The following is a 26,607-nucleotide window of genomic DNA, read 5'->3' as shown; positions in this document are numbered from 1 at the left end:
TATGTGTGCACAAGTGATTCACTAGTTTCTTTCCTCTGGTGAATCTTGAGCTGTGGTGGCCCCAGCCCTGGGCTAGGCTTTAGGCTTAGATCTTAGTCTAATGGGAGAGGCTGACTTGGAAACAGACCACAAGACAGAGTGACAGGGAAGATGAGAGGTCTGTAGAATCTCAGAGGAGCTCAACCGCGAAGGGGAAGGGGAGGTCAGAGAAGATTTCCTGGAGGAAAGGTGAGCTTGAGCATGAGTGGAAGGAGAAAATAGAACAGGGATGAAAGAGGGTTCCGAAACAGAGCCTGTGCGAAGATTGTACGAGGACTTGAGGAAGAGTGCAGCCGTGTCCGACTGGAGCTTAGAGGGGTGTGTGGGGGGTGGGGAGTGGGGGGCGTGGAGACAGGCCCTGATGGAAGCCGAGGCTCCAGGTGCAGATCATAAAATATATTGAAGGGTTTGCTAAGGACCCTGGACTTTACCCAGGGGCCTTAGGGAGCCATGGTAGAATCTGAGCAGAGCAGTAATGGTCTGGGCTTGCTCTGAGGAGACTGCACTAAGGGCAGGAGAGAGAGAGTGGGAAGACCAGTTAGGAAGCATTGCGGTCACCCAGCTGAGAGGTGATGGTACTTGGACCAAGATGTTGGCAGTTGGGGTGCGGACAAGAGGATGCAAGGACTCTGGTGTCTGGCCTGGCCCAATGTGTGGATGTGGGTGGCGGTGCTGTTGTTGAGATGGGGAGCACTGGGGCAGGAGCAGGATACTTTTGGGAACAGATGGAGCACCACCAGTAAGGATGAGGGTGTGATTTGGAGGTTTGTAGTAAAGAGGGAAGCTGGATTCAAACATCTCATTCTCACAGAGTTAACAGAAAGTGAAAGGGCATTTGTCATTGGCAGGAACACCACCACCCAACTCTGCTTTGCTCTGTCCCATGGAATCAGGAAGTTTTGGTGGAACTCTTTGAAGGCCCACAGAGGTGGCATTTAACACCAGGTCCTAGGGCCCAGATAAGTGTCCATCCTCCTTCCAGATCCCCTGCTGCGTACCCAGGCCACTCACAGTGCAGAAATCCACCAGGAATGTCTGGGCCATTTACTGTCTGCTGAGAACAGGGCTCATTTGTGTCTGAATCTCAGGAGCCTGCAAGGCCCCGCTGCATTTGGGAACCTGGACTCTCTCTTTGGCTTAGAGAAGCTGATTTCGGCAGAGAAAATTTCCAGTGTAGGCAGGAGACAGTTTACTCGTCTGTCCCCCCGAATGCAGGTGGCTGACACTGTGGGGAGTGAGGAAGGGGTGTGTGTGTGGAGGAGGGGGTGGGGGTGGGGTCAGGAAGGCTGGGCTGCTGCACAACCCTGGGGCTGACGTGGGCTGTCTTTCACTCAGTCATCTAGCATACAGCCATTGGTCTGCTATTTGCCAGGCCAGGGGCCAGGGCCGAAGCTTCAGAGGCAAAGCAGTCTGATAGGGCTCACAGTCTGATGGGAGAGAAACACCTGTCACCAGGTACTGATAACAGTCTTGCGAGAATAGAACGATGCTTAGGCATACAGGTCAGATTATGGCACGTAAGCAACCCACACTGCACAAGTACAGGCTGAGAAAGATGTAAGTTCCAGAAAAAGGCTTAGGGAATTTAATTAAAAGTCAGAGTAAATATATGCACTGTTCAAAACCCTTGACATATTTTATCTCTTTTAATCTTTATAATGACTCTGTGGGGTGGGTTCTAACATAATCCCCTTTTTGCAGAGAAGGAAACTGAGGCTCCGAGAGGTGCAGTAACTCAGTCAAGTTACAGTTAGTTAACTGAAGGATCATTTTGTCTAACTCCAGAATCCTCAACCACTGTTCTGAAGGTCTGAAGGTGATTGTAAAGATTGTAAGCTGAATTCAGTCATGCAATGGGGTTACCTTAAATGCTAATGGGGTTTTAGGCTGGATTAATAGAGGCCTGATATCTAGAACGGTGGAGGTGAGAATTATGTTTGCCCTGCTTTGGATAGAGCTCATTAGAATATCTAATTCTGGGTCTTTTTTTCATTTTTTCAGGAGGGACGGGAGTAGATCATTTGGGGTAGATCAGGGAAGGGGGAAGGGAACCAGACACCCTGGTCTCAGGAAACACTGGAGGAAAGGGCTGTAGAACTTGTAGAAGACTTAGGGGCCCGGGATCACTGTTTTCAAGTCTCCAGGGAACCAAGGTGACAGACTTGTTCTAGATGACTACACATCCGAATGACAATTTTTTTTGACAAGCTAAACTCGCGAACAGTAGGCCTTACAGCTTTGGGAGGAAGTGAGTGTCCTATTGTTGGAAGCATGCAAATAGGGGCTGTGTGACCCTGGTGGTAGGGCTGGAGAGACATAGAAGTTTGATTGTATCAGATGACCTTGAGCCCTTGACACCGAGAGTCTGGCCTTTATTTACAGGTGGTGCTGATACCCGCTGTTACAGCTTCTGCAGTCCCAGCACCTCCCCAGAACGCCCTCTTCACCCTCTCAGCCCTGCAAGGTAGGTAGACCCACGAATCCTCCCAAACCAGGCTCTGACTGCCCCCTGACGTCTCAAGGGGACAGTGGAAGCAGCGCTGGCCGCCATAGTGGATTCAAAGGTAGTTTCTGAGGTTTTTCTAGCAAAGCTCAGAGTACATTTCTGTCCTTTACCTCATTTGCTTCTCACCCACCTTGAGAGGGGGGCCAGGCAAGGGTGATACTGTGGGGAGAGGCAAGGACTGACGGGCTGGGTGCCAGGGTGCCTGGGCCCCCACCTGGCTGTGCTGCTTGCTGGCCGTGTGACTGTGGGGCAGTTGCTTTCCCTGTCAAGGCCCCTGTTGGCTCTTTTGTGTGAGGGTGGATTTCCCTGAGGAGGAGGAGGTGCAGGATTCCCCCGGAGGCTCTGGAGAGGTGAGAACATCTCGGGTGTGGCTGCCAAGGCTGGATTGTTGACTAGAGAAGGACCTGAGGAGTGAGTCATGGAGAAGGTGGATGAGTCATAGCCACCTGGGGACAGCTGGCAGGGCTGGCAGGGTAGGGCCCACCTGACTATCAGATTCACAGGTGACCCGCTGAAGTAGGCTGAGACCAGGGGGTGGGGTGCAGAGTCCTGGGCTGGAAGCGGGAGTCCCAGGTCACTTCCCAGCTTGGGCCTCGGTTTCTCCGCCTAAAAAATGGGTGTGTCGATCTCTCCTGCACCCACCTAACAAGTTGTCGCGATGACTGCAAGCTCGCGGAGGCTGAAGGACTTGGTGAGCAGTGGGAAGGATCGCTGCTAGGGTACTAACCCAGCTTCCAACACCAGAAGGAAGTGGATTTCCAATCGCAGCTTTGCGGAGAGTCTGGAAAACACCCTCCAGCGCATGACATCACCCTTGGTTGTCAAAAGGAGAAGAGGACGAATGCCTACAGGGTTACTCATCGCTGCAGCCCGGCTGGCTTCCAGGGGGCGACCACAGTCAGAGTTGTTCCTCTTTCCCAAAGCTTAGACGAGAGGGCCTCCTGATGGCTCCAGACGGCGTTGTCCTCAGAGCCAGGGTTCCTGGAAGGCCCGCCGGGCCCAGAGAGGGGACTTGTCCCATTTCAGCTGATCAAGAAGCAGCCGCAATGCTGCCCAAAGAGGAGGGCTGGGGGCTGGGCTTGGTTCCGAAGCTCCAGCTTTTGGGACCGAGCCCTCACCACTCCAGCCACCTCTTAAAGCTGAATTGCCTCTAAGTGGTCTGTCACCAAAATGAATGTTACGCTCTGTTCATGCTTTTGGTAACAATGACACAGGAACCTGTCTTCTGCTTTCCCTGCTGTGCAGGCCCTCCCGGGCCCGGCTGGTTGAGGCCCAGCTGAGTACCTGTTAACTCAGCTTGGCCCGCTCACCCCCTGCACTGTGCCCACCTCAACCCACTTCTGATGAACTTGAGCTCAACCAAGGAGGCCCTCGTGAGCTCCTGCTTGTCTAACTCCAGCCATATTTCCTCAGATCTCCATGCACCATCTCCCTGGAGCATCTGAGAGCATTCTAGAAGCTCTTTCTTTTTTGCTTCTGGGAGGCTGCACCATCCAGTTTACCTCGTATTTCCCTGGCCTGCCCTGGGCCCTGATTGTCTGCCTCTAACGTTCACCAGGATTCTGACCACCTTCTTGTCTTGAGGGACACTATCGGTCCACTCATTCATTCACTCACTCATTCATTCATGGGTGCATTCACCTGACAGATATTTAGGCCTTGATGGGTGTTGGAAAACAAGGTTTTCCTGGTCTTATAGTCCTGGTCTGACAGTGAGTCATTACTCACATAACAGATTTCTTTCTTCAGCTGTAAAGGAAACAACCAGGGTTATAGAGCACATGCGACTGGTGGGTATGATGGGATTCTGTCTGCAGAGGTGAGGAAGGCTTGCCTGAAAAGCCCAGGCCTAAAGAGGGGCTGAATGGAAGGTGGCTGGGAGAGCAGGGAAGGGAGCCCCAGGCAATGGGAACAGTATGGCCGAGGCGCTAAGGCCAGTGGTTGCGTGTGGAGTTGTTGGGGGTCTGAAGGGCAGGAGAAGGGCCTAGAGACCAGACAGCAGCCTCAGTCACGCAAGCCCCTGGGAGCCTTGATTTGAGTTTGGATTTTATCCTAGGGCACTGGGGAACTACTGGAAGTTTTAAAGTAGGGAAGAGATTTGTCCAGATCTCATCATTAGAACGCTGGGAAGTGATAGACCTAAGTCCCGCGCTGATGAACGCCAAGGGTGTAATTCTTGGTTCGTCCACACTGTGGCGTCCTGATGTCATGCCTTAGCACGAGGCTTGGTCTTGGGCAATACTGGCAAACGTGCACTTCCCAGCACATTTTCATTGCTGAGCTTCTGCGAGGAGAGGGGAGGTGGACCAGACCTGCCCTGCCCTCGGAGATGCAGACCTGTGGTGGCTGAGCCTGGAGTTCACCGTGAGAAGTTCCAGAGGAGGCAGGGAGGCCTTTCCCTCCTCCGAGTCAAGTGCTAGGCTGGGAGGGCGTGTTGGGCTTTCAGGAGGGGAGTCACATGTGCAGAGGCTTGGCTACTCGGAGCCGCTGTGCTTGGGGACTAGTGAGCAGTGCAGCTAAAGCAGGAGTGGGGGGTTGGGGTGGGGTGTGGCAGGAGACGACAGGGAGAGCAGGGCTGGGAGAGGCATTGAATGCTCGTCTCCATCCTTTGGGTGCCAGGTAGCCATGGACACACCTTTAGCTGGGGGTGGCTTGATTGGCAGCATTGAAGAAGGAAAGGTGGATCAGAGGGGCAGCACTATAAGCTGGTTGGGGAGAATAAATATCACTGGGTGAAGCCTTGTCACTCCCACCCACCTACACACAAACCAGTAAAATACTCTGCCCCTTCTGTCCCCTGCCTTTGTGGGGTCATCCCTCCTTGGGTAAATTATGGGAGCTGCCCATGGTTGTTTCCCTGCAGAGCTGGGGTTTGGTTATACACTGGGCTCCAGAAGCAAACAGATCTGGACCTGTAGCATCTCTGGCCTGACTTGCTATGTGCCCCTTGACATGGCCCTTAACCCCTCTCAGCCTCAGTTTCCTCATCTGTGAAATGGGGGTGATCACAGGGCTGTTGAGGATTAAGTGATGGGGAGCTAAAGTCCTAAGCATATGCCTGGTGCATATGGATGGCCATTTACCTTTATTTCCTTGTTGGTTGCTAACGGCCCAGTCCATGTTGCAGTCTGCTCTTCGGGGAGTCCTCTGCAGCCATAAATCTGTGATGTGAACTGAGAACAAGGTGTTCCTCACAGCCCTAAAGGAGGCCTCTGGTGGGACTCTGAGGGGGTTGGACATGCCTTTACATTTTCCCCACTGGGGTCTGCCACAGGGCTGGGCTCAGGGGGCTAGATGAGATCTTATCTGCTTCTTTAACTCCAGCTCTCAGCACAAGGCTGGCTGTCATGGTTCTGATAAATCCTAAACAAAAGAGTTTAAATTTAAAAAAAGTTATAGGCCCTGGCCAGTTTGGCTCAGTGGTTAAAGCGTCGGCCTGCGGTCCTGAGAGACCCGGGTTCGGTTCCCGCTAAGGGCACGTACCTCGGTTGCAGTTTGTCCCCGGCCCTGGTTGGTCGTGCGGGTGGCAGCCACTCGATGTGTCCCTTTCACATCGATGTTTCTTTCTCTCTCTCTCTCCCTCCTGCTCTATCTGAACAAAGAAAGAAAAAGTGTCCTCGGGTGAGGATAAAAAAAAAAGTATAGACTTTGGACATCATCTTGCTAGCACCTTCATCGTATGGCTGAGGCCCAGAGGAGGACAGTGACTCATCCAGGGTCACCCAGCCCTTTAGTGGTAGGAATTGGACCTGTTCATTTCTCCCTGGCTCAAATATGTATTGCAGTTCTAATTTTTAAAATGTCAATAATTAAAATTTCAACTGAGTTGGAGGAAGGATAACAATGGAGTGGGCATTTGGGTTCAGGGGCTCCCCCCAGATCATTCCAGGGAGCACTCTGACTATGAAGGCCTTAAGGATATCATCCAGTTTCCTTAGTTTACATTTGGGGAAACTGAGGCCCAGAGAGGTGTGGCTCACTCGGTCCCCAAAGCATGGGAAGCAGAGCAGGAGTCACAGGCCCACTCTCAGTAATAAGCAGTACGTGGGTGGCTCTTCCCCCAGCCCACTGCCTCACTTTCAGAAAGTGAGTTAGGCCTGGCCGGTTTGGCTCAGCGGTTGGAGCATCGGCCTGCGGTCCAGAGAGACCCGGGTTTGGTTCCCGCTAAGGGCACGTACCTCGGTTGCAGTTTGTCCCCGGCCCTGGTTGGGTCGTGCGGGTGGCAACCACTCGATGTGTCCCTTTCACGTCGATGTTTCTCTCTCTCTCTCTCTCTCTCTCTCTCTCTCTCTCTCCTTCCCACTCTATCTGAACAAAAAATGGAAAAAATGTCCTTGGGTGAGAATGAAAAAAAAAAAGAAATTAAAAAAAAATAAGAAAGTGAGTTAGAGTGTGGACAATGGTTTCCTGAGGAAGTTTTGGTTTCGAATTGTGTCAAGGAGAAGGACCGTTTTCGGAACTGTGTATGCCCATGTGATGTCTGTGGAGTTGGGCCTGGCACAGCTATTTCAGACTAAAGCCACAGGGTCCTATTTATAGGCCAATGTGATTAGGTTGATGTGGTCAGGAGAGGCCTGCCTGCAATCTGCCCAGCCCAGCTATGGATGGGGAAGAGGCCCTCGGGGGTGATTCTGACCCATGGGTGAGTAGCAAGGGATCTGGGGTGGTCCCTGAGGTCTGCTTGGAGGCGGGGCTCCAGGGGGGCCTCGGAGGAAGTCCCAGTCCCGACTCTCAGTTCAGCTGCCAGCAGGCCTCCGCAGAGATGAAACCGGTTCCCATCCTGCTCTCTCCCTGCTTAAAAGTCCTCCACTGTCTCAGATCAGTTCAGGACTCCAGGCAGTCAGGCCCTTCCTCACCCACACGTCCAAGTCTCCGCCCAGGCACACCTCTTCAGTGTTTGTGTTTCCCTGTGTGAGCCACGCCTCGGGGCCTTTGCTGCTGCTGTTCTGTCCACCCGACTTGCCTGTTCTCAGTTCCCCAAAGACAAACCTTCCTTCATTTCTCGAGGCTCTGCTCCAGTGCTCCTCCTCTGTGGCTGGCCAGGTCCTGGGTGTTCCCTGCTTTGCGTCACCTGAGTGATTACCCGAGTTTACATGGGCTCTCCCCTGGGCCAGGAAGTCCTGAGGCAGGACCTACCACAGGAAGAAAAGGAGAAAGGCATCTGTGGCAGAGCGTCTGCTGTGGTTGTTCATTTTACGTGTTTGATGAGATACGATCTGCATGCCACTTTGCACAGTAGGTGTGTTTTAAAGGTGTGTGGGAGTGAGAGTAAGACTTCAAAGTCAGAGAGTCCTGGATTCAGACTCTGCCCTGCACTCACTTCCTAACAGTCATCCTCGGACTGAACTTCTCTGAGCCTCAGTTTTCCCATATGTAAAATGGGAATGATGCTTTCCGTGGGCTTTGGGAAAGCATTGTCAACAAGACAAAGCTTCTAAGTACTTATGCTACCTGATCCATAACGAGCTTCTGTGTACAATATACGTATTATTTACAGGTGGGGAAACTGAGGCTCAGTACACAGAAGCACCTTCTCCAGGGCCCCACAAGTCAGTGGCCAAGAGGAGAGACCAGGCCTTGGTCCTGGCCTCCAGCTCCACCCTGTGTTCTCTCCTCCCTCTCGGCCCCCTGGGCCTATTCAGTTCCCCAGATCGAAGGAAGCTTTGTTTAGGGATTGTTTTTCCTAAGAAGTTTTCTCTGTGATGCCTGGATGACTCAGAGCCCTGAGTCACCAGGAGGCGGAGGGCCAGGGCGGAGTGGGGAGGGAGGAGGAGGGAAAGGAGAGACAAGGAAGGGATCCCAGTTCCAGCCCTGGCTCTCCCATTGCCTGATTGACTAGACCAGATAAGTCCCCTGCCTTGGCTGGCCTCAGTTTCCCCAAGTGTGAAAAGAGATGTTGGGCTTTGATAAGTGGTTTCCAGTCTGGCTGAGCCTTATAATCCCAGGTTCCTGCCCCCCCACCCCCACCCCGACCCTGCAGACTCAGGTTGGGCGTGGGGCCTGGGAATCCAGGTTCTCCCCGGGTGATTCGGCTGCAGAGGTGTTTGGGAACCAAGCTGCTCAGGGCTCCCCCCACTGGACCTCAGAGGTTGCTTGGCCTCTGTGACCATCTCCACCCACTCACGGTCACTTCTCACTGAGCGCTTTGTCGGAGTGGTGCACGGAGGGGCATAGGCTCTGTTTCCTCTTTAAAACAGCTTTATTGAAGTACAATTTATATACATTGTTGACCTACATTTATGTGTAATGTACATACATGTAATTCACCTCATTTAATTGATTCTATGATTTTTAATAAGTTTACAAAGTTATGCGTCCATTCCCACAGTTCAATTTGAGAACATTTCTGTCACCCCTGAAAGATGCCTGTGCCTGCTTGCTGGCAACCTCCGCACCCGCCCCGTTGCCATCACTAATCTGCTCTTTCTGAATGCCCAGACCGGTGCGCACCTCCCGGCTCCACCTTCCTGGCTGTGTGACCTTGTACCGATGACTGACCCTCTCTGAGCCTTGGATTTCTCCTAAGTAGGAGAGGGACGATGATATCCTCCTTGTAGCTTATTGTTTGAATTTCACTGATGTGACGGAGTGTGTGATGCATAGTAGGAGCTGGCGACCTGGGAGCCTGGCAGGTAGTACACAGGGCCTCCTGCAGGAGCCAGGACACCGCTGTGGCAATACTAGCCAACATTCACAGACTCAGGCTGTGCCAGGCACCGGGCTAAGTGCCTTAAGTGCATTATCTCTCTTAATTCCCGTAACAACCTTTGTTAGGTGAGTGTTAATATCATTTCTGTTTTATAGCTGGAGAAACTGAGGCACTGAAAAGGGAGGTGACTTTCCCTAGACTACACAGGTAGTGACGGTTAGGGTTGGGAGTCTGTCCTCCGGCCTTCCTTCCTTCACTGTTTCGCTATAGATGGAACACTGGCTAGAGGGACACCATGCATGGACCCAGGACAGGGTTTATGGCACGCACTTTCAAGGGACAGGACCTGATACAGTAGACATGGGATTCAAAAGATGGCAAGTAGTACAGAGGGCCTCATGCTCTGGGTGTGACATGGAGCATGGAGCATGATCCCAGGAATAAGTGACATGGACACAGTACATGGAACATGCACCAGGGTAGACACGCAGGACAAGGTATGAGGAACACCGGGCCTGGTATGGGGCACAGAGAGCATGGTGTGTGTGATGCTGGGCATGGCACAAAGTATACGACATGGGGACATGGCATCCAGGGTAGAGTGCTTGAGATTCAACAATGGGCATAAAGAGACGCTTCCCATGTCAGGGCCTGGGGCCCAGCATGCAGCACCAAGAGCCAATTTTCTCCTCTCACAAATGCGTGTGTTTTGCCACCTCCTCCCTTGTCTCTTTGGATGCCAAAGACTGGATGTGTCCCAGAGGACTGGGGCCCAGAGTACATCCCACTACCCCACCAGCTCAGACAGGGGTCAAGACTTGGGGCCAGGTCCGTGGCTCAGGAAGAGCCTGCCAGACCCCCAGATCCTGTGTCTCAGAGGCAGCTGTGAGCGCCAGTGCTGGCCGGGCCAGAACCTGGTAATTTTCCTGTAAGCCTCCTCCTTCCCGCTCCTCTCCCTGGCCACCCTGCTGGCTGCGAGGCTGCATTCCAGTGCAGGGGAGGGGAGAGGGGGGAGGGGGAGGGGAGAGGGGAGAGAGAACTTAGGGGAGAGGGGAGAGGGGAGAGGAGTGAGGGGAGAGGGGAGAGGGGAGAGAGAACTTAGGGGAGAGGGGAGAGGGGAAAGGGGAAAGGGGAGAGGAGTGAGGGGAGAGGGGAGAGGGGAGAGAGAACTTAGGGGAGAGGGAAGAGGGGAGAGAACTTAGGGGAGAGGGGAGAGAGTTTAGGGGAGAGGGCTTAGGGGGAGGGTTTAGGGGAGAGGCTTAGGGGAGAGCATCAGCACTGCATTGGGGTTATAGGGGTAGCGGGGATGGAGGTGCAGGGAGGAAACAGCTGTTCACAGGCGGGTGGTTTCTGTGCCCTCCTGGCATCTGACACTCATTCCTTTATCTTGTATCATCTGCACAAGAGCCCCCAGCAGCTGAATGAGACCGAGGCTCAGAGAGGCCAAGAGCTTGCCCAAGGTCATCCAGCATCAGAGGCAGAGCGAGACTAGACCCCAGCTCTCCTGGAGGCAGGAAACTGAGGATGCAGAGAGGCAAGGTTAGATGGCGAAGAGGCTGTTGGGGAGTCAACAGGTGATGAGGCTGCAGGAGCATGTGGGCACCAGACCATAGGGGGCCGGAGTGCCAAGCTGGGCGTCCTGTCTGCTTTTGGTCTGCACTGGGGGCTGTGGAAGGGTCGTGAGTAATGCAATCTTAGCATAAGGGAGAGTCGAAGGCAGTGAGGAAGCTGGTGTAATGGTTCAAGAGGGAAAATGGGGACCCAGAACCAGGACAGTGGCTGGATTGTGGGGGTGGGAAGTGTGTGAAACAGGGAGCGTGAGGGGTTGAGCGTCGCAGCCCTGGCCTCAGCCCTTATGTGCAGTCCTGGTGGGATGATTCTGGTCAGGCCCTGCCTCTCAGAGTGTCCCAGAGGGACAGGTACCTGGCCAGCTGGAGGATGATGCTGGTGACTAGGTGAAGCGGGAGCACACTGGGGGGGGGGGGGTAGGAGGGGAGACCCCGCCCTTCCGGAGCCCTGCTGTGTGCCAGGCACTGTGTTTTGTAGGCTGGATCGTGCCAACTTCTTCCAGCTGGATGTGATTGTCCTCTGAGCTGGGAAAGGAACAAGAGCATTCCAGTACCTACTTCTGTTTATATTTAAGAGGGGATCGTGCTTTCAAAATGTAGTAAAATGAAAAGGATTAGTAACAATAGCAAATATCTCTGAATTTCTGGAAAGTCCATTGCAGTTAAGAATTTGAGAGCAATGGCAAAGAATCTCTAAATGCTACAGCATTTGGAGTTTTTACATAACTGATTCTTACTAGTATCAAGTGCTGGCGAGCCTGTGACACAGACTCGCCATTCTGTACCCAATGACACAGGCTGAGAGAGGTTGAGTCACTTCCCAGGGTCACCCAGGTAGTAGGTGGCAGGGGTAGATCAGATGGTGACTCCAAAACCCTTGTTCTTTTGGGTCGGGGCAGACCAGGAGAGAGAGGAGGGTGTCATCAGGAGAGACTTGTGGAGGGGGTGGGAGGCAAGGCAAGCTCCTTAGATGCTGGCTTGAGGCTCTCTTCTGAGATGTCTCTCCACCCCTGGCACCAGCTACCTCCCTGGGTCTTCGGGTCTTGGTTGGGATCCTCCAGTCCTCCCCTGCTTTGGATGCAGGGACACAGAGGTAGAGGTCAAGGGTATGGAGGGTGCCAGTGACCTGTATGGACACATGCTAGGGGCTTACCTTCAGATGTCATGATTATTGAGCACCTGCTGTATGCCAGGCATGGTGCCCAGGGCTCTTAGACAGCCCACAGGGTAGGAATCATCACCCCACTTTACAGAGAGGACACTAAAGCTCTGCAGAAGAGCCCTGGCCAGTTTGGCTCAGTGGTTAGAGTTTCAGTCCGTGGACTGAAAGGTCACGGGTTTGATTTCGGTCAAGGGCATGTACCTGGGTTGTAGGTTCGATTCCTGGTGCTGGTCTGGGAAAGTTTTGGGGGCAACCAATCGATGTGTTTCTCTCACATCAATGTTTCTCTCTCTTTCTCCCCACCCTCCCTTCCACTCTTTCTAAAAATCAATGGAAATTATATCCTCGCGTGAGGATTAACAACGACGACAAAAAAGAAACTCTGCAGAAGGGCCACTTGCCAAGTCCCCCTCCCCCCACTCCATGGTAGGGATTTGGGCTCTGTCCAAATTCACCCCAGACATTCCCTGTATTCTCTTGGCTGGGAGGTCAGACACCCCTCACCCTTTTGGTCATTCTTGGCACCCTGAGCTTGCAGAGGCTCACCCCCTGCTCCCAGGGGAAAGAAACTGGCATTTTTGAACATCTGTCTTAAGCCAGGCATGGTCCTAGGATTTTCCAAACTTATGATCTCATTCAATCCTTTCCACTGCCTTTGAGAGATTTTATACCTAAGGAACCTGAGTCTCAGAGAGAGAAACTTACCCAAACCCCCAGCTAACAATGATCACAGCTTCCTTTGTAGGCGTCCACTCTGTGCTCAGCCCCGTGCTACGCCCCAAGTGTCTCTTACCTTATAAAGTTCCCACAGCAACCCTAATCCCCATGTCACAGATGAGGAAATGGAGGCGCAGAGAGCAGGAGCCACGTGCTCAAACCACACAGTTAGAAAGTGGCAGGTCAGGGACCGAAACCCAGATTTTCCTGGCAGGAGCTCCTTCCAGTCGCACACATTGTTTTTCTTCCTCTTGGAAAGCCCTGCTTCTGTGGTGCGGGGAGCTGCTCCCGTGCCTCCTGCTCACTGTGGCTCTGGCGGGGGCATCTGAGGCCCTGTCTCCCGGGAGGGCTGCTGGTGGAGACTCCCATCTTCCACTGGTCCTGTGGCCCGGGCGCCTGCATTTGGGCCTCATGTCCTGCCGCTTGTTTGTGCCCGGGCTCCCCCATTGGCGGGTTACAGGGTGCCAGAGGGGCTAGACTACTTGTTTGCAGCTACCTGTAGTCCAGCTGCTGGCGCAAGCCTCCAAGGACCAGCTTCTCCCTCAGGCCAAACCTGGCTGCTTCCAGGGCATGGGGTCAGGGAATGGTAGGGTCTGGCCCCCTCTGATGTCCTGCCCTGGCTCTCAGCACTAGGTGGGGTTGCCTCCGGAAGCTGGGAAAGGGCCAATGGCTTCGGTCCCTGGGATATTTGGCCTCTTGGAGGTGGCTTGAGCCAAGCCCCACTGGCTGGCCATCTCCCTGACAGCTGTCCACACCCAGAACAGACGGTGCCAGCAGAGAGGTCCAGCTGGCCCTTCCATTGAGCCCTGTCACGTCATGGAGACAGGCCTCAGCCCTGGCCTGGTCACCGAGACCTGGGTCCTAGGTCTGCTCTCCCAGGTACTTGCATGTGACTCCGAGAAGTCACACTCGTGTTCTTGGTGTCATCAGCTACAGAGAGAGGATGGACTAATGACCATTGCTGCTAACGAGTCCTGCTGTGTGCAATATATTCCAACGGTCTCGCTCCAGAGCTCCCGACTGTCCCACAACTGGGCATCACTCTCCCTATTTACAGATGAGTAGCCCAAGGCTCAGAGAGTGACAGCAACTTGCTCCAGGAGACACAGGCCAGACCTGGACTCAAGAGCCTCACTGTAGAGCCTGTAACCTTTCTCCTGCCCCACGGCCGTCATGTGCGTGGCGTGCCAAGGCCTCTGCAAAGAAACCAGACAGTGCCAGCAGAACGGGGCTCACTGTTGGGGAGTTCCTACTGGGGGTCGGGCCTTGGGTCTCCTCACTGCCCCATGGGCTAGGTGCCATTCCCCATTTTATAGGTAAGGAAACAGGCCCTGATCACAGAACCGTGTCTCCCGGATTCTAAAACACACCTCCACGAGGCTCTCCAGACCCCACTGAGGCCCTGTCCAGTTTCACTGGGTTTCATCACTGGTGTCTCTGTTTACTGACCACTGTCCCAATTAGCAGTCCCGGCCAGGGGGGCGGTGTTCCCACGAGCACCCAGAGAACAGGAGTGAGCCAGAAGGCAAACAAGTTCCGAGAGCGGGCTTCCCATGAATGGCCGCTTCTCAGAAATCGAGAACAACAGTGTTTGGGGTGAAGAGAAAAGAACAGGGCGGTGCCTCCTAGGCTGGCCAAGGCCTTTTGTACACTGTGGCCGGGGGCGGAGGGTGAGGCCACCTTCTCCAGGCTTTGGCAGCTTCCCTGCGAGGCCCGGAGAGAGCCGGAGACGAGCCTCGGTGGCAAGGCTGGAGCTGGCGGTGGAGGTCCTGGGACCGACTTCAGGGGAGGGATGTGGCTGTACAGCTCCTTCCTGTGGCAGACACTGAAAAGCTGCCTGCTATGTGGTTGGCGCTGGGCAAGAGCCAAGAACACCCAAGATCGGAATTTAAGGGGACCTCTGAGGCCCAGAGAAGGGACGTGCTCATATAGTGAGTAGTGGCAGAGCCAGGCCGCCTCCCACGTCAAAGAAACTATACCTGACCTGAGTGCCCATGAGTGGCATAGAGCATAGGGCCACAGTCCCTCTTCCACTCTGTGGCCACAGCCCGGGCATCTTCCCAGGACGTGCCTTGGTCCTGGGTGCTCACACAGGTGTGTGGAGGGCCGGGGGCTCTCCGGATGCAGCCTCCTCCCCTGACCTGGCTGCCAGGCTTGGCTTGGGCTTGACTGATTTAGCAACTGCAACCCTTTCCCTAGAAAGGACACTGGTGTTTCCTGCTTAGGCTGGCTGGTGCCAGGAGGTCCTGCTTGAGCTCCCTAGACAGAGCCTGGGGACTGAAGCTTGGGGACATGAGTTGGAATCTTAGCAATGCCTCTTTCCAGCTAAGTGACCCTGAGCAAGTGACTGAACCTCCCTGAGTCTCCGTGTATGGGAACCTTGATGCCCTTTTCCCCTGGTTGCTGGGAAGAGACTCAGTCTTGGAGCTTCCTCTCCTTCTCTCCCTCTCTTTCCCCTGGTCTGGGCCCAGAGGAGAGGTGGCATGCTGCCACCGGTGATGGTGGTGCCTCCTGCAGGCCAGGGGCCCCGGCTGTCAGGTTTAGAAGGGCCTGTCCGGGTCTGGCCCCGGACCATTTTACAGATGGGAACCCTGAGGCTCAGGGACATGTAGGTTCCGGACGTGGTTGCACAGCCCGTATCTGCGAAGGCTCGGGCTGGGAATAGCATGGGGACCTACCTCATCTTTTGCAGTGGAGTCCCCGAGGCCCAGAGGAGGATAGTGACTTGCCCCAAATCATCCAGGACATCAGTGGCAGAGCCAGGCCTAGCACTGGGGCCTCTTCCTTTCCAACCAGGGACTTTTCTCTTGCACCCAAATCCCCCCTACTCTCCTGAACTCATATATCCTCTTTCAGGCAGGGGCAGCGTAAGACCATGCCGCTCCCATCACAGACTCCACACATCACTGTCCTGTAGCAAGAGTTCCCAGGCTGTGGGCTCTCCAAGGGCAGGGGCTCCTTCCCCGGGTCTCCAGTGCCAAGGGCCCAGGCTCCAGAGCCATGTAGCAGGCAGAGCTGCAGGGCCTTTGTGATCATTAACCTGAGAGCCAGTGACCCTGGGCTGCTTGTCAGACCCCTGGGGCCAAGGCCAAGCCACAGAAGCCCTCTGTTAATCACCAACGGAGGAGGTCAGGGCCACACAGCCCCAAGAAGGGACTTCACAGCGAGGCCAGCAGCCAGCTCAGGTTCACTCTGGGGACTGGGATGACAAGGACATTTCTTCTTCCTACTTGTTTGAATTTTCCAAATTGTCTAGTCAACAGGCATCACTTTAAGCGTAGTTTTAAAAGGGATTATTTCTAGATCAGAGTTTTGTTAACAAACGAAAACAGAAAACAACTACTTTGGATATATGCTTGTGAATAGTTTTTAACTCTACAGCAAGTTTTTTTATTTTAAGCACGTATATTGAGGGGTACTTTACATACCATGACAATGCACACATTGTAAGCGGACAGCGCTCTGAATTTTAGTTGATTTTTTGGTTGTGCAATCATCACCATGATCCAGTGTTAGAATGTTTTCATCACCCTAAAATATTTCCTCACACTGACTCCAGGGATCCTGGCGCTCACTGCAGCCTCGGGCAGCCTTGGCAAAGTTTGAAGAGGAAATTCTCCCCTTAAGGACGTGTGCAAAAACAGATACCCCCTTTAAAAAGAGGAGAGGAGCCAATAGTTGTGCAATTTGCTTTTTACCCTGGGAGATCTCTCCGTGCTTACTGAGTGCCTACTACGTGCCAGGCACAGTCAGATCTAGCGCCTTCTGTTTCCACATCTGCAGAGTGGTCTATTGTATGGCGGCTCCGTGATTTATTTAACCAAGACATTTGGATCCTTTCCAGTTTTCTTCAAACAAAGCTTCAGTGAACATCCTTGCACATATATATTTGTATTCCTTTGTAAGTCATTCTGAAGAATGTGGATCTGTGGTTGCATTGTGTGTGCTGAATTTGGATAACCAAATGGCTATCCAGAGAGGTGAAGCTGGTTTATGTTTCCATCGGAGCATGTGAGAACTGTGGTGTTTTTCTCATCCTCCAAAATGCCTAAGGAGAGGGCAGAGCTCTCTGAATTTAGGCCCGAGCTGGCTTCCAAGAACTCTGCCTCTCCCTGTGACACCCCCTACTACCCCAGACACTGGGATACTATTTGGATTCTTCTGTGTGGCACACGGACCCCTGTGACTCCTGCTGCCCTCTCCAGTCTCATCCCCTCTTGTTCCATGCGTCTCAGACTGGAACCCTCCTTTTTTCGCTGCATGTGGCCTGTGTTTGCTTGCCCTTTGCCCATGCTGCTACCTCTCCAAAAATGCCTTTTCTTCTCATTCTCCCTCCTGCCTGTCCCTCAGGGCCCAGGTTACAAGTCTCTCTCTCCATGAAGTCTTCTTATAATCCTTACGATCTGAATCATCTTCCTTGTGTGTGTCCCCCTGGCCCTTTATCTGACCCACACACCCCTTTAAGTAGGAGGAATTTGTGGAGGATGGAGAGCAAACTTGAGCCTAATTAGATAGAAGCTGGGTTCCAGGAGGAGCTGGGACAGGCGACTATAGCTGTGGGGAAGGAGGACGGGGACTCCCACTTACCTAGTCTGTCAGCCAGGCCATTTGCACACACACAGACTGATTTAATCCTCAGCAATTACTGTGCCCCTTTAGTAGATGGGGCAGCTGAGGCATAGAAAAGGAAAGTAACTTACACACTGTGGAGGTGGGAGTCAAAGCCTGGTCTCCAACTCCCTAGTTCTCCTTCTTGTCATCCCACCAGGCTGTTGGGAGAGGAGTTCTGGGGTGCAAAGATACCTTGGAAATAGAGAAGTTGAGCACAGTAGGGTGGTGGGAGGGAGGAGAGAGAGGTTGGTGGGACTAGGTGAGTCTGAATAGCACTTGTCCTCACCCAGTGACGGTAGCCCCAGGAGTGGGAGGGTGGGGGAATGGGACAGTGGCCTGGGAGTGGGGCAAAGACTTGCAGCCTTGTCTTCCCCGGGGGGAGCCAATAGATAGGACCTAGAAGGAAAAACAACAAACAAACCAAAACCCAAAACTAAACACAATTAAAAAACCCAAAACAACAACTACGAGAAACAGTGGGTTGTTATTTAAGACGTGAAGGTAAACCCTGAAATCATCAGCTAAAGGGTGTAGACAGAAGTGGTCACCCCTGGGGAGAAAGAAGGGTTGAGAGGGAACAGCTTTGTACAAGTACATGACTTTAAATCTTGATAAAAATAAACAGTTTTTAAGTTTTTAAGAATAAAAACTTTTTTTGATGGTCTAATTGCTATTTGGTACACCTGAAACCAATACAAAATAATACTAAAAAATAAAAATAAAAACTTAAAAAAGGAAGATTGGAACCTACAATCCCCGGGGTGAGAGGTCTGCCTGCCCCTCCCTGAGTCCTGTTGGCTCCTGGGTCTAGTCTGCCCCTAGCGGGTGGCAGCCTCATGCTGCCCAGGTGGGCAGACCACCCAGTCTGCCTGGGTTCAAATCCCGGCTGTACCATTTCCTAGTGGTGTGCAGGCTGCTTGCCTTCTGCATGCAGTTTCTCCCTCTGTACCATGGGGCTGTCCGTGCACTCACTCTGTAAAGGAGAAAGGATATTATGATGTGTCAGCTTTCATATAACGAGTGGGAAGCCTTCAGTACTGGGGATGTTAGGTGCGGACGTGGGAGGGGTCTTGCGTGGGTCCCACAGGAGGCTGAGCTGGGTTTCCTGCCTTTCGTGAATACGCCTATTTTGTATGCACAGAGTTAGCACCTGCTGTATGCCAAGTGCTCTGCCTGGTCTCTGCCCCAGAGCTGGGGTGAAGGGGTGGCCACTCCCAGTCGGGTTGGTCCCGGTGGGAACCCCAATATCTCTAAAATCCGGGCCAGATCCCCGCCCCTGCTGGGCCGCGGGGGCCCAGCCCTGCCCCGCACCCTCCCTGCGGGGCGGTCCCGGCTTGGGCGGGACGGGCCAGCGGCTACTTAAGGTCAGGAACCGGAGGCCAGGGCTGCCGACCGGTTCTTCTGCCGCCGTCGTCGCTGCCATGGCTCCGCAACGCTCCGCGCCCGCGATGCTCGGCGCGCTGATCCTGGCGCTGTGCGCGCTGTCGCCGGCCCGTGCGGCCACCGCGTCGCGGGGGGTGGCCCAGGCGCCGGCGGCCCAGGCACCCGCGACCCAGGGGCGGGTGAGTGCCCAGGGGGCCCCGGGGCTCCCGGAGTAACTCTCTATTGTAAGTTCTTGCAGATACAGCGCTAGGAAAAGGGGAGTAATTCAGGTCTAGAATGGAAAAACTGTTTTGTTGCTTTGTAAGTATCTCTTGCTGCTTCCCGGGCTCCTGTGGATGGGGGTGGGAGCCTCGGGGACCTGGCTGTTTCCCCACCTGGAGGCTAACCTCACCTTGGCCGGACTTCTTTACCCTCGCCGCCTTCTGATTTCTTCTTTTCCTTGCCCAGTGTCTCCTTCCCTCTGCCTGATTTCTCTCCTCCCCCCTTCCAATTTCTTCCATTTCACATTTCTCTTTTTCATTGGATTTCTCTTTCTCTCTCCAGCATTTTCTCCCTCTTTCTCGTATGACCTCACCTAGGCCTGCTTATCGTCGTTATGATGATTTATTCTCTCCTCTGACATGTCCTCTGCCCTGTCTGTTTTTTTCTCTCTCCTATTTCCCTTCCATGTTTCTCCATCCTCCTGCCCGAGTTCTCTCTGTCTGGTCTCTCTGGCCTCTCCCACCAGACCCGTCCTCCGGCCAGGTGCCCTGTGCCTGCTGATTCCTGCCTTTGGCCCCAGGCTAACAGTCCCACCTGCTCCATCTCTAGCCCTCCTGCATGTCTGACGGCCTTCCTCCCATCCTTGACCACCTCGTCTCCAACAGGCTCCTGCAGACCCTGGCTGCATCCTCTTCGCCTTTTCCAAGAAATGGAATTTGGGGGCGGGGTACTGGGGGGCAGGAGGGAGGAGGCAGACAGCGCAGGAGGCCACTTGGGCTAAGTCATTTAGACCCCTCTTGGGGGTGTGATGGGGACATGGATGGGGCATGGAAACTCTTCCCACTTCCAAAGAGCAAAAGCAAACAGGCTGTGTGACATTGGGCAAGTCTCCTCCCCTCTTTGGCCTCAGTTTCCCAATCTGCTGGAATGGGGTTAGATGAAGAGCTCTCTTAGGACCCTTCTAGTTCTAAGAGCCACTGAGGATGCTTTACAGGAGTATATTGAGCCCCTGGGGGCCCCCAGATTTACCATTTCCATCTGAGGAGGTCTCCCCGTGGTCCCAGAGTCTGTGCTCTTAAAGCTTGGGGCAATTCCTGCTATGCCATTTCCTAGCTGGGGGTCCTTGGCAGAATCACCTCACCTCTCTGTGCCAACCAATTGGCACTAAGAAGGGAAGAAAAGAGGTAGAGCCCTTTGTCCCCCCATAGTGGGAGAGCTGAGTAGGAGAGAGAGACGCTGACCAGGGATGGGTTTGGAGCCTCAACTCTGCCCTGTTTGCTCACTCATCGAGACCGGGGTCGTAGAAGGGGTTAGACTTGCCTCGGGCATGAGGAGAGTCAGAGGCTCAAGTGAGATGCTCTTGGTGCTAGAAACCACCCTCCCTCGTGCCCCGGGGTCTCTGCCCCAGCCAGGGTCTCTGCCTCTGCTCAGGCTTTGCCCTATCTCTTCCAGCCCAGCAGCATGGTGGTGGAACACCCTGAGTTCCTCAAGGCAGGGAAGGAGCCTGGCCTGCAGATCTGGCGTGTGGAGAAGTTTGACCTGGTACCCGTGCCCTCCAACCTTTACGGAGACTTCTTCACAGGCGACGCCTATGTCATCCTGAAGACAGTGCAGCTAAGGAATGGGAACCTGCAATATGACCTCCACTATTGGCTGGGTGAGGCTAGACCCACCCCATAAAGCACAGCCCTTTGAGGTGTGGTCTCCAGGCAGCCCTGGGAGTTAAGTGGCATCAAATGTGTGCCTGACCCTCGGCGAGGGATTCCATCTCCCCAGACCCTAGAGCCGGCATGCCCGGACTCAGAGCCCAGCAATGTCCTTTGGCAAGTCACTCAATGCCTCTGTAAAGTGGCCTTGATGGTAGCGCCCCACTACCTCATAGGGGTGTTGTGAGGGTTAAACAAGTCAGTATGGCACTCAGAACTGGGGGTAACTTGGGGGCCCTGGACCCCCTCCCCGGCTTCCCAGGCCCAGCTCCAGCCATGCCCCAGTTTATTTTTCAGAGTCAAGAGCCTGGAGTCCCTGCCACAGAGACTCTGTAAGTCCTGACCCCTCACTGAGCCTCAGTTTCCTAATCTGAACTGATGCTCCCAGGCCTGACTTCATGCTCAGTGGGGTGGAACGCGTGCAGGAGAACAGGTGGGAGAGGTGATGAGTTGGGGAATGTGTTGGAGCTGGGCGGCTCTTAGGGACCGTGGAGTCTGGCCCCGATCCCGCTGTGATACAAATGCATTAACTGAGGTTCGTGGAAGGCAAGGGCCTGCCGGCTTCCACAGCCAGGCCCGCGCGGTGTGGGGCTCCGGACTCCTCCTCCATAGGAGGCTCGGACCACTCTCCGGATGCCAGGCTCATGCTGCTCTGGGTCCCCTAGGCAATGAGTGCAGCCAGGACGAGAGCGGGGCGGCTGCCATCTTCACTGTGCAGCTGGATGACTACCTGAATGGCCGGGCCGTGCAGCACCGCGAGGTCCAGGGCTTCGAGTCGGCCACCTTCCTCGGCTACTTCAAGTCTGGCCTCAAGTACAAGGTGGGTCCCGGGTGGCAGGGACAAATGTACCCATGGCAGGACTCACTCAGGTCCACTCTCCTTCAGCCCTGGGGGTGATGTGGGCAGAGAGGCCAGAGCTTGGCTTTTGGAGGTGGCCAGCCCTGGGTTTGGGCCCTGGACCCTTCCTAGCTGTGTGAACATGGACAAAGCTCACTCCCGCTCTTAGTCTCTGGTTCCTTATCTTAACATGGAGAGAAGAAAATTCATCATCACTTTAGAGTTGTCCTCGTAGCCTCAGCAGAAAGGGGCGGGCCAAGGATGGAAATCCAGCCACGAGCTTGTCCTGGCCTGGGGCCTAGTCCTGTTTTGAACCCCATTGTTCTCACACCCTATCAACAGAGGGTCCCATGTTAGGTGTTTGAAAGGGCACCCTTGATCACATTCCTCCTTCTGTTCATTAGAATTCCCCTTGAACTTGAACTCTGAAGAGTCTGAGCCAACACAGATCTCTTTCCTCCAGCCCCCAGCCAGGTGGGGCTGAGCAAAACCAAGCTCGGAGCCCCGAGAGGCTGTGTGCTAATATGCTGTGTGACTTCTGGCAAGTCACTTGGCCTCCCTGAGCCTCCCTTTCCTCTTCAGTTACACGAGAGCCAGTTATACCTGCCCTTCAGGCCTGGGGAGAAGATTTGGTGAAGGTGTAGCTAGGAAATGCCTTACATGGTGCTTGGCAACTTGGAAGGGCTCAGGAAAAGCTGGGGTTCAGTTTTATAAAGCTGGGGTTCTGTTTGGTCAGGATAGGGAGGGGATCATAAACTTTGATAGCCAGATGGGCCTTCATGTCAGAGTCCAAATCTCTCATTTTCAGGGATGGAAGGGCAATTGAGGCACAGAGTAATTAGGCAACTGGCCCAGGGTCACACAGCAGGGCGGTTGCAGAGCTGGGACCAGAACCCAGATCTCCTGATTCCCAGCATTCTTTTCACTACACCGACCTGCCTCTCCAGCCAAGTCTGTGCAGCTGTTGTGTTGTGTGACTTGTTTGAAGTCATTGTCCCTCTCTGGGCCTCAGCATCCTCTGTGTCTACAGGGTGATGACCTTGTCTGCCCAGGGAATTGGATGACGGGAAAGTGCTAGTGAGACGGCGATAACAAAGGGCAGGGTGTGTCCTGGGAACAGGGCCTCAGCCCTGGGCTGGGCGGAGCCAGGCTGGATTCCCTGGAGCTTACTAGCACCCTCTGTCTGCCAGTTCACCCATGCCACAGCTCCTCCTGCTGAGCTGTCCAGCTCTACCTTCTTCCTACACCCATTTTGGGGCCATGGTAGCTTGAAGAAGGAGAGGTGAGAAAGTTGGGGTGCAGGCTGCTAACCCGGAGAAGTACCTGGCCTTTTTGCAGCTCCTGGAACATAAAGTGGAAAGAGCACTTGACCAGGAACCAGAGAAATTGAGGTTCCAGTCCCAAGGCCACCCCTGTCACTGAGGCTTTGGGCCAGCTGTGTGCTTCTGGGTGTGTGTGCTCACACATTCCCCGTTTGGCCTTCATTCAGCCAGCTTACCCTTTATGTAACAACAGTCAGTGTCTGCTATTGTTGCTGCTGTGTGGACAAGTTAAGCAACTCTCATAGCTGGTAAGTGACGGGGCTGGCATTCAAACCTTGGGGTGAAGGGCTTGCACAGAACTGGTTAGAATGGACATTTCAAGACCACCTGGTCTATGATCTGAGCTCAGATGAGGCCGAGGGATCTGCAGTTAGCAAGCCTCCCCTACTCGCTGGGGATCTTTCCAGGATGTTCTTGGACCATACTCTGAGGAATGAGTTCCCATCCCAGGCCCAGATTTGAGACTTCAGCCCTGAAAGGCCCTGGCTCCTGGTGCAAATGTGAGATCCCAGGCCGGTCCTGTTTTCCACCTTCTGCAAGTCCTCCAGCTGCCCCCGCACTTGGCAGGCCCAGCCCAAGGTTCTCGGCCTGGAGCCCTCATCAATTATAGATCCCAAGGAGCAGAGCTTGTTATGCAAGACTTGTTCCTGTGAAAGCCTGCACCTCAGAGCCAATTCTGTCCTCGGTGTGAGAAGGGGCCGGGAGGGGACAGGAACTACTAGCAAGGGCAGTCACAGGGCCTGGCGCATCTTGTTCTGCAACACCCAAATCTCTTTACAAGTCACTGTACTTTTAGAATCTGTTGATCCCTCCTCCTCCTCCTCTTCCTTCTCTTCCTCCTTGACTCTCAGACAGAATCCTAGAGACCACTTGGGGCTGGGTTATTTGAAACCCTTTGTCCAAACAGAGTCTGGGCTGGCTGATCCTAGGAGCCCCTGGCCCCAAGAAGCACAAAGGGGAACAGAACGACTTGGTCCCTTTCTGTACCTAGAGAAGGAAGGTTTAGAGTGGGGCGGGGCAGCCTCCATCACTGTTTTTCGGTTTTATAAACAGTTTAACATTTAAAAAAGTAAATCTTTATAGTTTCTCCCCTTCTTTTGACTATAAGAGTGGTGCAAGCTTATTATAAAATTTCAAACATTATAAAAATATAAGTTTTCAAAAGTAAAACTCCCCCGTGATTCTATTCGTGGACTTGTACACCAAACGGTGGATAATTTTTTTTCTATCTCTATGTGAACCTATAGATATGTATGTTCTTATAGATGTAGAACTATCTATATATATGAGATATGTATCATCACTTTAATTTGGAAAGTGGCTTTTAAAACAATGTATCCTATTAAATTTTCAAATACTTTGATGCCAGTTTCTACCCACCTAATGATTAGACCACACAAAGCAATAATCAATCCTAAAGATTATAGTATAGATAGTAAAAATGTCAAAAGAAGTCCTGCCCCCTGCATTTGCAGTCACTCTCTTCTAAGAGCTTGCTTTTATTATTTTGTTAACGTGTCCTCTCAAGTCTGATTTTCCAGATCAGGAGAGTTAATTAATCAGGAAATGCATGCCCACAATCATTAGAAATCAAGTATTCTCTCATGTTATAAATTTACATACAGAGAATTTATTGGAACTGAGATTTATGACACAAAGCAACCGTTTAAAGTAGTTTTTAAAAATAACAAAATAAAAGTCCTGCTTGGACAAATAAAATATTTTAGAGATGTATGGAAAATAAGTTAAGGGTCTTCTTCTCCCCACTTCCTCGTCTCTGAGGAGCCCACGGAAACAGTCAAGCTTTTCAGAAGTGCACTGTCTCTGTCCCCCCAGCTGAATGAAGTCCCCAGGTCATGGCTTCCCACAGACACTGAGGAATCACTGGGCTGGCAGACTTGGAAGTGGCTGGGTCCCTAGAACAGTGAGCTTGGGGGTAAAACCCAGCACTGCCACCAGCTAGCCAGGACCCTGGGCATGGGGCTGAACTTCTTTGCACCTTAACTTCCTTGCCTGTGAAGTGAGGTAACGAGTCTCTACCTTGAGGCTATGAGAACCACACTGCATGAAGCAGGTGCCCCAGCCCTCGGCAAGGACTCAGTGAGTGGCATCCTTTGCTGTCATTACCAGGTGAGGGAAGGGTGGTTCATCTTCTCCCCAGCTTCCCTTCCTCACCTGCTCCCCAGCAGGAGGGCCCTTGACGCAGGGCAGAGGAAAGGCCCTTTGAACACTTTGGCAGCCCTGTTGAGCCCAAGGGGATGCTCTTAAAAGGTCTCGTGCTGGTACCAAGAAAGGACACCAGGGAGCACTCCACTTGCAACAGGAAAAATGCATTTCTCTTTGAAAGACTGCTCTGAACAGTGGCTTGTTCCTGCCTGTCCTCCTGGGTGACCCTAGTGACCTTTGCTCTAAGAAAGCCTGATGTCGGTGGAAGAACCTATAGATTCAGTCACACCTGGGTTTGAGTCCTGGTTCAGGCAAAGGTCTTCATTTCTGGGCTCCACTCTCCTCACACTTAAGATGATACCTGTCTCATAGATGATGCAGGCAAAGTGCCCAGCGCAGTGGGCATTATTTCACACACACTTCCATGTTGCTCCTGCATGTAGACATAAGAGGAGCCCGATTCAAACTTGCTGCCTTTGTTTCTTGCCCTCGTGGAGAGAGTTGGTGTGGCAAGTCAGGCTTGGCTTCACTCTGTACAGTGAGGCAGCAAAGGGACTGGGATGGCGTGGCTGCATTTCTGGGCTTAGTGGCAGCCCTTCCTCCTCTTTCCCCATGGAACCCTTTTCTTGAAGAATGTCTTGGGGAGTAGGGCTCCTTAGAACATCTCTTGGGAAATGCTGGTTTTGATAAAGGAATGTTTGCAGCTTTTTGATCCAGGAGAGTGATCCCAGAGGTCTTGCTAGTGGATATGAAATTCAAAGGGGTGGTATCAAAGTGCAGGGGTACAGAATCTGCTGGAAGACCTCTAGCCCATAGGCCAGAATCTCCTTCAACTCAACCCTATTCCTTTCTCCCATATCTGCTTCCCTGACGCTCTCCCCGAGACTGACACTGTCTCCTTGACCCAACAGAAAGGAGGTGTGGCCTCAGGATTCAAGCACGTGGTGCCCAATGAGGTGGTGGTGCAGAGACTCTTCCAGGTCAAAGGGCGGCGTGTGGTCCGTGCCACTGAGGTGCCTGTGTCCTGGGAGAGCTTCAACAATGGTGACTGCTTCATCCTGGACCTGGGCAATGTGAGTCCTGCCCTGCCCTTTCCCAGGGGACACTGAGGTACTCCTGGCATGGCCAGTTCTGACTCTGGGGAGGTAGACACACCCATGTTAACATGTGCAGAGACACAGACAGGGAAAACCACAGGCACAGCAGCTCCATGCACACACATGGGCTGTCCCTGAGTCAGGCACACCTGCAGACTCAGGTATAGGTGTACCTGGCACTCATAGACTCCCACACGTGTAGACTCAAGCCTGTCATGCTCATGGGCACAGACCTCCTGCACCCTGTACTCAGACTTCGATTGACATATAGACTCCTTGACCTCTAGTGTTCATAGGTACATCTTGTGTACCTTTTTACATGTAGTCACTCACTTAAAAAATGCATGGCTATTAACCCTGTGAGGAAGCGTAGGGGGAGCCCTCTCCCACCCATCCCCTTCTGAGAGTGGCCAATGTTTACAAGCCCCTGAGGCTCCCCTCCCCAAAGCCCAGGGACTCATGCCCCATTGCTATCCTTTCCCAGCCCATCTTCCTGGGCCCCAGCTGCTCTCCTGCCCTTCCTGGGGTTGGGGTGGGTGCAGGGGCCTTCTGTATCCCCTTGTCTGCCTTGTACCTGTAATCGCCCCCACCCTGTTATCCTCCCTCTTCTACCTGCCCCTGTAAATACTTCCCCCAATAAAA

General features: G+C 53.3%; 1 protein-coding gene across 5 annotated transcripts in view; it reads left to right on the top strand.

The window, feature by feature from the left end:
• Positions 1 to 26,607, top strand: part of GSN (gelsolin) — a 60,490-nt gene that overhangs the window by 15,768 nt on the left and 18,115 nt on the right. For 2 of the 5 annotated variants that reach the window (XM_036260655.1, XM_036260653.1), the window contains exons 2-5: positions 2,422 to 2,503; positions 20,289 to 20,493; positions 21,208 to 21,362; positions 25,780 to 25,941. In XM_036260655.1, the coding sequence (XP_036116548.1) occupies positions 20,298 to 20,493; positions 21,208 to 21,362; positions 25,780 to 25,941 (513 nt within the window). In that variant the 5' untranslated portion in view covers positions 2,422 to 2,503; positions 20,289 to 20,297. Of the gene's footprint in view, positions 1 to 2,421; positions 2,504 to 7,112; positions 7,188 to 18,643; positions 18,815 to 20,288; positions 20,494 to 21,207; positions 21,363 to 25,779; positions 25,942 to 26,607 lie in introns of those variants that run through there. The other 3 variants (XM_036260652.1, XM_036260651.1, XM_036260656.1) reach the window with 3 other exon arrangements.

The sequence above is a fragment of the Molossus molossus genome, unplaced genomic scaffold, assembly GCF_014108415.1.
Source record: "Molossus molossus isolate mMolMol1 unplaced genomic scaffold, mMolMol1.p scaffold_m16_p_14, whole genome shotgun sequence".
Lineage (NCBI taxonomy): Eukaryota > Metazoa > Chordata > Mammalia > Chiroptera > Molossidae > Molossus > Molossus molossus.
This window is presented reverse-complemented; position numbering and strand designations above follow the sequence as displayed.